The sequence below is a fragment of the Sabethes cyaneus genome, chromosome 2 (assembly GCF_943734655.1).
Source record: "Sabethes cyaneus chromosome 2, idSabCyanKW18_F2, whole genome shotgun sequence".
NCBI lineage: Eukaryota > Metazoa > Arthropoda > Insecta > Diptera > Culicidae > Sabethes > Sabethes cyaneus.
Window position 1 is genome coordinate 208,107,586 of NC_071354.1, and position 12,325 is coordinate 208,119,910.

At 41.4% G+C, this 12,325-nt stretch overlaps 1 protein-coding gene across 1 annotated transcript; it reads left to right on the forward strand.

The window, feature by feature from the left end:
* The first annotated feature begins 540 nt into the window (after positions 1-540).
* Positions 541-4,667, forward strand: LOC128736594 (threonine-rich protein-like). Its single transcript, XM_053831084.1, has 3 exons — positions 541-547; positions 610-1,452; positions 4,432-4,667. The coding sequence occupies exons 1-3, from the start codon at positions 541-543 to the stop codon at positions 4,665-4,667; spliced, it is 1,086 nt and encodes a 361-aa protein (XP_053687059.1).
* Positions 4,668-12,325: the final 7,658 nt, after the last annotated feature.

Consider the following 12,325-nt stretch of genomic DNA (forward strand, 5'->3'; position numbering starts at 1 on the left):
AAAAGCTTAATCTACTTAACCCACTTCTTCCTCGCTGCTAGTACTATCTTAATAATAACTGTCCTTGGCGAGGACTCATTCGTTCCTCTGACTAGTATACTTACCTATAGGAGAGACTTTTGCATTGTCAAGAGTATTCAGTGAGTAAATATAGAATTTAGCATGAAGGAAGGTAACAGTAACAGATCAAAATAGTCATGAAAATTTCATGCCTTTTGGTTCAATTGAGACTGTGCCATATTTACATTTGTCGGCAATGAGTCACACTGGTGAATATCTACATAGAGTACCACTTGAGATTTTATTAATTCAATGATGCTCATGACTAGGTTACCCCAATCAAAAACTGATAATGATATTGATAGGAATCACCCGACATGACCATCTTAAAACGTTGTTAAGTGGGAAAAAAATTAAATCATATGTTAACGACAACTGTAGGTACTGCAAACGAAGTACAGCCACTTATATATAAATCACTTTCACAGTATTCTAACGATTCCTCTAAGAAGTCTCGAACCAATTGCAATTGTTCCTGTCATGAAGCGTAAGTTAATTCATAATTATATGAAAGTTTCAACTTTAATCAAGTGTTATAATTTTTAATAGAATCAAAAACCCTTCTGCTGGTAATAGCCACGCTAGTAGTGTGCTTAGCTGAAGCGATAGAAAAATGTCCGAACCAGTACGACCCTGCTCATCCTGTTTATTTTCCTCACGAGGATTGCACCAGGTATTACGTTTGCGGCGTGGAAGGCGCAACCATTGAGCAAAGTTGTGCCCCTGGTCTACATTGGAATCAGCAAATGGAATACTGTGATTATCCTGAACAGGCAGAATGTGATTCGACGGAAGAAACCACTACCGTTGAAGTGACAACGGCAAGCACCACGGATTTACCAACAACATCAACTAATGGGCCTTCAACAACGACTACTAAATCAACGACAACAACCGTGGAACCGTTGACAACAACCTCTGCGCCATCAACTACAACTACTGGGTCTTCAACTACGTCTGAGGAACCATCGACAACATCCACTGAATCATCGACAGTAACTTCTGTACCTTCGACTACAACTACTGGGTCCTCAACTACGACTGAAGAGCCATCAACAACGTCTACTGAGCCACCGACAACATCCACCGAGCCTCCGACTACAGCTACTGGAACCTCAACAACCGTTTCTAGCCCGTTGACAACAACCACTGAGTCAACGACAACGTCCACTACAGCTTCTTCCACGGAAGCCTCGACATCAGGTCAACCTCCAGTTTGTCCTCCACAGGAGAACGATAACGCTTACTTTCCACATGAAAGTGACTGCACAAAGTACTACCTCTGTTCGCACGGAGTAGCGATCGAAATGAGCTGTGCCGAGGGAACTTTCTGGAATGCCGAGGCAAACGTTTGTGACATTCCGGGCCACTCCGGTTGCGTGCCTTCCTTGAGTGTGTTATCTAAAGCAAACAATATTTAATTAGCAATTAAGAAACTGCCAGCACAAGTAGGCAATAAACATGTTTGTTCCAAGTGGTTCGTTTCGTTAGTCGGCGCCGACCGACGACGCCTAACATGAGAAAGGGCAATAAACTCTCGACAAGCGTTACCCTCTTCGGCGAAATGATTGAGGTTGTAAAGTGACTCCAATTTCATCACGCTTTCCCTTTCCGGTTCCAGTTCACGCCAAACGCTGCTGGCTGCTAGCGAAAGCGACACTTTTATGATTTTATTAGCACTTTTACTTTCACTAATTCACATTACGCCCGGCGCGGTACGATAAAAACGTAAATCTGATCGAGCGGGTCAGTCATTACCCCGGGAGGAGAACGCAAATCCTGGCGCACAGCAACACAGCGTTTCCAGAAAAAGATATAAAATTAATTATTGCGTTCTCGGTTTTCCGTTCTATTTGAAGGAAAATGTGGCTCACTTGTTTGAGGCCGCACATTTTGCTCGCAAAACGTCTTCCGCTCTTGCACGAATCTTTTAGTTGACAACAGTATGGCCATGAAAAATAAGGCTAGAATAACGACTCGCACCATAAGACTGTCGATGGAAAAAGACATGCGAGGATCACTCCTTCAGCTGAGGAATGACGACAACGATGATGAAGTGATTTAATGCTAGACAACACTCGAAAATCTCCAATGAAGTGGCCCTTAGTGTTTGGATTTTTTTATTTTTGTAGCTTTGTTGAGCAATTAGGTAAGAATGCTTTGGTTTTAAATTGAAACATGTTCTCCCTTATGAACCAAGTTTGAAAAAATGGATTTTCCCGAACTTTCAGTTAAAAATAACCATGCGTCCCCTTTTACTTTAAAATTACTGAGGACGCTTTGTCTTTGACACATTTCAGCGTTACGAGACACAATTAGCACCCATTGTTACCGTGTGAATCGCCAAATTTGGGTGTCTGTGTGTTTCGCCAAATTCTTGAAACATACCATGCGCAATAATTGTTTAAAGAGTACTTTATCTTTCACCAGAATGCTAGTGATTTGATGAAACAGGAACCGATCTGCATAGTAGGGATAGTGTCCCGTAACACTGGAATGGGTCATTTGATTAAGCAAAGCTGTTAGGCCTGTACAAAAAAATTTCAACAAAAATATTTATGCATTGATTTCAATCATTTATTGGATTTTGGCCTTAAACAGCTGGAAGCAACAATTATTATAATATTGATTATCGAATGCAATTAGGTGGACAAACTAAATGGTTTGTCAACAAGCTGCCGGTCTCCTGCGGAAGCACGAAGTCCTGGCTCACAATTTAAAAATGTTTAATAATAATAATCCTTTATTTTTCAAAATGCATTCAAATGTGATAACACTTGATAACCAGTGTTATCAAATGAATCACCAGATAAATGATTTTATTTTTCAGATTGATGCCTTTCCACAGTTTTAGTGTTCAATTAATAAACCTCCGACATTATGATAGGCAAACATCACCAAGAGTTTGGTAAATAGTTGCTCCGAAAACCGCGAATTATTCATTGTATTAATAACAAGTTAATTTTTGCATACACCATTAAATTAATAAAATAACTAATTTTCAGCATTAGTTCCGTTGCGTAGAGTGAACAAATATTGAATCCATCCAAAGTTCAAACGTCAATTTTACATAAACCGTGGCGGCTGCAAACATTACCACATGAATAAATCACAACCGGTTGCAGCAGCTGAGGCAGCAACCGAAGCAACAGCAGCAGCAGCGAGTAATTTGCATTCCAAATTAGCTCGTCCAAGCCAAATGCCATTTAGAAAATGCTTCCAATTTTGCGCTCATCACACGCACTCACTACTACTGGACTGGCACTGAAATTGGTGTATAATCACTTAACTCATCCTCCCGAACGGAGCGGCGTGCGGGTGCTGCAATTCATTTACACGTGGGCAAACACACGAACCAAATCGGACGAAGTTTGTATAGAAGAAAAAAAAACTAATTAACTTGTCACCGACAGTACATGGCACCAACTTATCTGACCGAAATAAAAATGAAATTAAATCGGGTTGTCCGTTGCAACAGGACGAAACGCTAGGTGGGTAGCATTCTTTGTTTATTTTTGAGTCAGCTGCGTCTGAATTTGAGTTATATGTGGGATATACTTATTTGAAAGTGACTCGAAAATCAATTTTATAAAAGTGCAGAGTTGAACAAATCGACTATGTTTGCCGGATAGCATGTAGAAGACGAATGTTGATTATTGAAGCTAATACTTATTACGGACTAACTGCCCAATTTGCTTCGAGATACGATGCTCGTCTAACAAGCCTGATCGTAGGTTTGATTCGTGACTGGACGGTGCTGCTAGAGTCAGCAAGATCGTTGCACTAGCCCTATGATCTGTGCTGTACCGTACAACTTTAATAACCGGCTGCGAAATCTGTCGATAAAGAAGGGTCAAGTCTTAAAGACGCTTATCCCCAAAACTTTGCTTTTTATCACTTGTTACGACCTTCCTCGAAATTCCAAATTAGCCTAAGTTTATGTGCTAATAATTGTTGTAGAAAAACTGCTAATAATTGTTGTTGTAATTGTTAGAAAACACCTCAGGTAAGATTTATCATGGGGGCAGATACTGTCCTTAATTGCTGTCGTTCGCTCGGACCTACAAATAAATTATAACCTCTTCGATAAACCTAAGAAACTTTTAAAATGGTTGTTTGTATATGACTGATCAGACGTCGGGAGCCCGTGGCAACTTTGGACTTCTACAGCAAATACCCCAGTAAGAACGCTTATTAACGAAAGCTGCGTTAACCGAGTTTACGTGGCATATGGGTATTAACTTAATTGGATCCAACATGGAACAACTCATGGTCCTGACAATATGAAACGACAAGACAAAGTTGTTCAATAGATCAAAGATTTTCCATTAGATTATACTTACTTATTTCTTACTTACTTACTTCTACCAGTAGAGAGCCGGAATGGCACTTGCCGTATCAAGAGTTCCTCTCCACTGCACTCGGCTCTGGATTACTCGTCGACAATTCGTCGAGCGTCGAGTCGTCACACGCAAGTCGGCTTCAACCTGGTCGAGCCATCTAGGACGTTGAGCTCCTCTATTCCTAGTGCCGGTGGGGTTCTTGAAGAGAACGGATTTCACTGGACCGTCGTTCAGCATCCTTGCGACGTGGCCGACCCTCTGTAGTCTGCCAGTTTTCGCCAGATGTACGAAAAGAATCTCTCCAAGTATTGCCTGCAACTCGTGGTTCAACTCTGTCGTATGCTGCTCTGAAATCCTTGTAAGCGGCGCTGAGAATCCTGAAAAGACTCAGAGGACCGAGAAGACCGAAAAGATCGAGAAGGCCGAGAACAACGAATAAACCGGGAAAGCCAACAAGATCGAAAAGACCGAAGTAACTGAGAAAACCGGAAAAACTGAAAAATCAGAAGACCGAGCAGACTGAGTAGACCGAGAAGACCGGGAAACCCGTGAAGACTGAGAAGAAATTACTAGAAAACCAAGTAGAACGATAAGACTAAGGAACCGAAAGACCGGATTGACTTAGAAGACGGAGAAATCCGACCAGACCGGAAAACCCAAGAGGACCGAAAAGACCGGAGCACCAAAAATACTGAGAAGACTGGAAGACCCATAAGACCGGAAGTCCAAAAAATCCAAGAAGACCAGAGGATCGAGAAGATTGGAAGTCCAAAACCGGAAAGACAGAAAAACCGGAAGACCGAGAAAACTGAGAAAGTCGAGAAGACCAAAAAGACCGAGAAAAGCGAAAGGACTGAGAAGACCGATAAAAGTAGGACAACTGGAAAACTAAGAAGAGCAAGAAAACCGGAGGAACAAGAAGAACGAGAAGACTGAAAAACCAGGAAAACTAGAAGACCCAGAAGACTCGGTAACCGAAAGACCGAGAAGACCTAATCTGATCGACCTACCAGACAAAAAAGACCGAGCAGACCAGGTAAACCGAGTAGACCGGAACACCAAGAATATTGAGTAGACTGGAAGACTAGGAAGACCAAATAGATCGAGAAGACTGGAAGACCAAAAAATGGAAGAAAACCGGAAGATCGAGAAGACTGATAGACCGAGAAGACCGAGAGGAAAGAGAAGACCGGAAAATCGGAAAGAATGAAAAAATAAGAGACCGAGGAGACTGGGAAAACCTAGAAGAAGAAAAAAAAAGATTTTAAAAGATCAAAATGACTGATAAGACCGAGACTGAAGAAAACTGCGAAGACCGGCAAGATCGAGAACCAAAAAACCGAAATGAGTGAGAGACCCAGAAGACTGAGAGAACTGAGTAGATCGAGAAGATCATTAAGCCCGAGAACTGCGAATACAGAAGACCGCAAAACCTATGAACACTGAGAAGAGTGAGATGACAGAAAAAACAAAGGAAACCGAGAAGTTTGGGAAACCAGAAAAACCGGAAGACCCAGAAGACCGAAAGATCGAATCGACCTAGAAAACGGAGGGGACCGAGCGTATTAGGAAAACCGAAAATTCTGAGAATAAGAGATAAGACCGACAAGATCAGAACAGCAAGAAGATCGAGAAGACTGGAAATCCAAAAAGTCCAAGAAGGCTGAAAGATCAAAAGGCTGACAGGCCATGACGACTGAGAAGAAAGAGAAGACCTGCAGGACCGTATCGAATTAGAAGACTGAGATGCGGAAAGCACCTAGGAGACGGATAAAATCGTCCATATCCATAACGACCGGGAAAACCGTGAAGACTAAGAGAACCGAGAATAACGGAAGATCAAGAAAACCGAGAACACCGGCAGAACGAGAAGACTGAGAGGAACAAATCGCCCTAGAAGACCGAGAAGACCGGAAAACCTGAGAAGACGGGAAGACCAGGAAGATCGGAAAACTGAGAAGATCGGAAAACTGAGAAGATCGGAAAACTGAGAAGATCGGAAAACTGAGAAGACTGAACTGTATGTCTGTCTGTCTGTCTGTCTGTCTGTCTGTCTGTCTGTCTGTCTGTCTGTCTGTCTGTCTGTCTGTCTGTCTGTCTGTCTGTCTGTCTGTCTGTCTGTCTGTCTGTCTGTCTGTCTGTCTGTCTGTCTGTCTGTCTGTCTGTCTGTCTGTCTGTCTGTCTGTCTGTCTGTCTGTCTGTCTGTCTGTCTGTCTGTCTGTCTGTCTGTCTGTCTGTCTGTCTGTCTGTCTGTCTGTCTGTCTGTCTGTCTGTCTGTCTGTCTGTCTGTCTGTCTGTCTGTCTGTCTGTCTGTCTGTCTGTCTGTCTGTCTGTCTGTCTGTCTGTCTGTCTGTCTGTCTGTCTGTCTGTCTGTCTGTCTGTCTGTCTGTCTGTCTGTCTGTCTGTCTGTCTGTCTGTCTGTCTGTCTGTCTGTCTGTCTGTCTGTCTGTCTGTCTGTCTGTCTGTCTGTCTGTCTGTCTGTCTGTCGGTCTGTCGGTCTGTCGGTCTGTCTATCTGTCTGTCTGTCTGTCTGTCTGTCTGTCTGTCTGTCTGTCTGTCTGTCTGTCTGTCTGTCTGTCTGTCTGTCTGTCTGTCTGTCTGTCTGTCTGTCTGTCTGTCTGTCTGTCTGTCTGTCTGTCTGTCTGTCTGTCTGTCTGTCTGTCTGTCTGTCTGTCTGTCTGTCTGTCTGTCTGTCTGTCTGTCTGTCTGTCTGTCTGTCTGTCTGTCTGTCTGTCTGTCTGTCTGTCTGTCTGTCTGTCTGTCTGTCTGTCTGTCTGTCTGTCTGTCTGTCTGTCTGTCTGTCTGTCTGTCTGTCTGTCTGTCTGTCTGTCTGTCTGTCTGTCTGTCTGTCTGTCTGTCTGTCTGTCTGTCTGTCTGTCTGTCTGTCTGTCTGTCTGTCTGTCTGTCTGTCTGTCTGTCTGTCTGTCTGTCTGTCTGTCTGTCTGTCTGTCTGTCTGTCTGTCTGTCTGTCTGTCTGTCTGTCTGTCTGTCTGTCTGTCTGTCTGTCTGTCTGTCTGTCTGTCTGTCTGTCTGTCTGTCTGTCTGTCTGTCTGTCTGTCTGTCTGTCTGTCTGTCTGTCTGTCTGTCTGTCTGTCTGTCTGTCTGTCTGTCTGTCTGTCTGTCTGTCTGTCTGTCTGTCTGTCTGTCTGTCTGTCTGTCTGTCTGTCTGTCTGTCTGTCTGTCTGTCTGTCTGTCTGTCTGTCTGTCTGTCTGTCGGTCTGTCTGTCTGTCTGTCTGTCTGTCGGTCTGTCTGTCTGTCTGTCTGTCTGTCTGTCTGTCTGTCTGTCTGTCTGTCTGTCTGTCTGTCTGTCTGTCTGTCTGTCTGTCTGTCTGTCTGTCTGTCTGTCTGTCTGTCTGTCTGTCTGTCTGTCTGTCTGTCTGTCTGTCTGTCTGTCTGTCTGTCTGTCTGTCTGTCTGTCTGTCTGTCTGTCTGTCTGTCTGTCTGTCTGTCTGTCTGTCTGTCTGTCTGTCTGTCTGTCTGTCTGTCTGTCTGTCTGTCTGTCTGTCTGTCTGTCTGTCTGTCTGTCTGTCTGTCTGTCTGTCTGTCTGTCTGTCTGTCTGTCTGTCTGTCTGTCTGTCTGTCTGTCTGTCTGTCTGTCTGTCTGTCTGTCTGTCTGTCTGTCTGTCTGTCTGTCTGTCTGTCTGTCTGTCTGTCTGTCTGTCTGTCTGTCTGTCTGTCTGTCTGTCTGTCTGTCTGTCTGTCTGTCTGTCTGTCTGTCTGTCTGTCTGTCTGTCTGTCTGTCTGTCTGTCTGTCTGTCTGTCTGTCTGTCTGTCTGTCTGTCTGTCTGTCTGTCTGTCTGTCTGTCTGTCTGTCTGTCTGTCTGTCTGTCTGTCTGTCTGTCTGTCTGTCTGTCTGTCTGTCTGTCTGTCTGTCTGTCTGTCTGTCTGTCTGTCTGTCTGTCTGTCTGTCTGTCTGTCTGTCTGTCTGTCTGTCTGTCTGTCTGTCTGTCTGTCTGTCTGTCTGTCTGTCTGTCTGTCTGTCTGTCTGTCTGTCTGTCTGTCTGTCTGTCTGTCTGTCTGTCTGTCTGTCTGTCTGTCTGTCTGTCTGTCTGTCTGTCTGTCTGTCTGTCTGTCTGTCTGTCTGTCTGTCTGTCTGTCTGTCTGTCTGTCTGTCTGTCTGTCTGTCTGTCTGTCTGTCTGTCTGTCTGTCTGTCTGTCTGTCTGTCTGTCTGTCTGTCTGTCTGTCTGTCTGTCTGTCTGTCTGTCTGTCTGTCTGTCTGTCTGTCTGTCTGTCTGTCTGTCTGTCTGTCTGTCTGTCTGTCTGTCTGTCTGTCTGTCTGTCTGTCTGTCTGTCTGTCTGTCTGTCTGTCTGTCTGTCTGTCTGTCTGTCTGTCTGTCTGTCTGTCTGTCTGTCTGTTTTTCGGGAAAGGTTCTTATGATGGTTCGAGACCCCTCTCCCTCTGGAAGGGGGGGACACTCTTACAAATGGAATAGAAATTGCTGCATAACTCGAGATTTTATTAAGCAAATGGAGCCAAATTTGGCATGTGGAGGCTTTTGAAGGCAAGAAATGTTTCTATGGTGATTCCATACCCCTTCACCCTCTGCAACGGGAGACTCTCATACAAATGGCACAAATTTCAACCAAACATGAAAATAAACTAAACTAAATTACAAAATGTGTATTTCTCGGGTATGACGCATGTTCTGATAGAAGCTCTAACCCCTTCATAGTCAAGAAAGAGGATGCTTGAGCTACTCTCAGTGCTACATTATGCACAAGAAGTTAATCGAAGGTTATGCAAGGAAAAATTACTTTCCAATTGAAAGAATACGGCGCAATTTGTAGGCAAAATTTTTGTCTATGAAATGCTTCTACACGGAAATGGTATGGTAGAAACTACCGATTCGAGTGATAAATAAAACACAAACCTACGTTTTTTTGCAGAAAATAAATAATTGCAAAAAATAAAAACTCATTCCGAAAAATAACCCTAAACGCGCCAGTTCTATTAAATTTTCATTTACTTACAATTAGTTGCACGCGTAGCAATACTTGCATGGGGTTTAACTAGTAAAATAATAAAGAAGAAAAAAAGCATTTTCTCCTTGTTTTGAATTCGCTCTTTGCGGCACATTGAAAGCTGTGTTACTATACTGTTGTATTTTACGGTATTTGAATAAATAATTTACAAATACAATTCCACGAAACGCGCAATTTGTCATTTATTCATTCCTGTTTACGATGACACTGGCACAAGAAACACAAAATAAGCCATAAATCATATATCAAAACTACTTACAGCGTTCATTGTTTAGTCTTGTAAGGATTTATCAGTAGATAAACAAGCCGAACATGCTTCAACATACATACATATGTTGATGCTCACGATTGATAACGTAATTTTCGTCGCGATATTTTAGCTCTGATCTGATTGTAGCTTTACGTTTGATGTGAAATATAGAGAATAATTTATCAATGTTACAATACTTGTGAAACAAAAACGTTACTATTCGTTTAAAGAAACTAACTCGTAAAATCAGAAAGGCAATATTAATTCCTTTTGGTGGTTGTTTCGCAGATAACAGAAATATTTTTTTGGCGAAAAATTGGGTTAATACGTTATAACGGTAACTTCATAAAAATAAAATTTCATAAAATTTAATAATTTAATTGAATAAAATTTAATAAGCATATCGCTCATTCAATAGCGATTATAGCAAAAAGAAATGCAGGCCATACAGCAAACACCCGGGCGATATTACAATTGACCTACTATACTACTATACTAGTCGTAGTGATGAGTCCACACAGGAAAAAAACTTCATGAAAAACAATGTTAACGAAATTCAAAAGTGCCCCGGTTTTGTACAAATCTTTTGGATTTCTTAGATATTATAATATTTGGTACTTGGGGTGTTCTTTGGATGGTTATGGTGCTCCCAAAAACATCGATTTTGACCATTTCTGTGTTTAAACATTTTTTCTAAACCATAAACTTTTAAGCAAGTGAAATGATTTTAACGATTTTAATATGAAATCAAAATGATTTTAATGAGTTTTTAGGAAACAATTAGCTTGAAGCTTAATTTTTTTATTTGAAACTAATTAAAATAATATGTTTTTTGGCCTTACGATTCGACGTCCAAAGAGACGCCATTTTTTTATATATTTTTATAACAGCTGAAATTCTACTACATACCATAACTAAAATCTAATGATTTAGGGTAGATGATCCATTAGTTGCGCCACTAAGCACAATATAACTTCATTTTGCTTGTTTATTGAGGTTTATGCTTCAATTAATGCTTGTGGGATTTAAATTTATTAAATACAAGGTATTTGTCACAAGGCAAGACAATTGCTTTCGTTGTACGAGAAGATTTATAAAGGAAAAATGAATTTTCCGATTCAATTATATTGTACCAACAGTTGCGCTAATGTTTTCTTAATTAAGTTTGATGTTCCTTTAATTGTGGTATTCCATATACATTGGTAGGTTGCTAAGTGAAAAAACATCGTAGCAAAACTATAGATGAGCGCCTATAGTTGTGCGCTCCAACTGCGCGTTAGATTTTGGAAAATTGGCATTTTAGCAAATAATGCTTTAATTTTAAATGGTGTAGTCTAACTACCAATACTTCTAAAAACATGTTTTATATAATGAATGTAATTGTTTTATCTAAAATGCTACGGTGACGAAAATATGCATTAATAATGAATAGTAGCGCAACTATTGGTACTACCACAACCATTGGATCAACTACCCTATATTATTTAGTTTTTGAAACCCAACTTTTTCAAGAATTTAAACTGCAATACAACAATGGAGACGCACGGTTGTTTTGTTTTCACCTGCATTCATGCGATTTTAATCAAGGATAATTTCGGCAATGAGAAACCAAAAATATCTATAACCAGAAATATCATTTTTGGCATTTTGAATGATCAAAAGTCGAACAAATGCAAATATTTCGCGAAAGAAACATAGTCATTTATTTAAAATAAATCTCAATTGAATTCTGAATTATTTTGAAACAATTTTAGCATGAATAACAAATTAAGTGCTTCCGTTAATTTCCTTTTATTAGCAATGCAAAATACTACTTGATTAATTAAACATCCCAGAACAACAACGAAATAAACCGGAAAGAAACAAAAGTCATCGAGGGGAGCAAACACTGTTACCAGCGATGATAGTGCAAAAAATAGTATGTACGCGCGCCCTTAAACTGAAAACTGCACCGTACCGTACCGTTTGCAATGATTCTGAAACAATCTCTAGTAGGTTATTTGCTTTTCAGTTTTATGTTCATCATTGGAATACGAACAATCTCCCCGGCATCCTGGATTCTATTTTTCACCAGTGAAGTAAAATATTCTTCGCGGCGCATAGAAATACGCTCATCAATATTGAAAGAGTACTTTTCACCAGAAGTACACCTCGGCTCGGTCGGACTTGCCTCAATCATCACAAACACACAAACAGCAACATAGGCTACAACAGGTTGTAGAAAGATCACAAAACTTGGTTCAATTCAACCGACCGACCGACTGGCATGCGTTTCAATTCGCGCACCTGAGCTCTAAGCTTCGGGGAAAAAAACGGAGAAAATGTAATGAATATTTACCAGCTTTCCTCAATTTCTTATTTATTAACATTTCTGCTCTCGGTGCTAGTTTTTTTTTGCTCTGGTTCCTTTCTTTGATTACTTATAAGCGTGTTGCCCTAGGGTTGTTAAAAACAAACGTAAAATATCGAACCTACTCGTGCCTACCGAATTGTCAAAAATGAAAGATCAATCAATGCACACAGGATTCCGGCGTTTGGATTCCGAAGTAAAATGCCATCCTAACTCGGTACCATTGATCATTTCAATTTACGACCGGAAACCGTTCTCGGGAGCAACCCCACTCAGCCACCACGGTTTCGGTGGGCCTGCCGCCCGAAAGGGGGGGTTGAAGGATACGCTCGGGCTA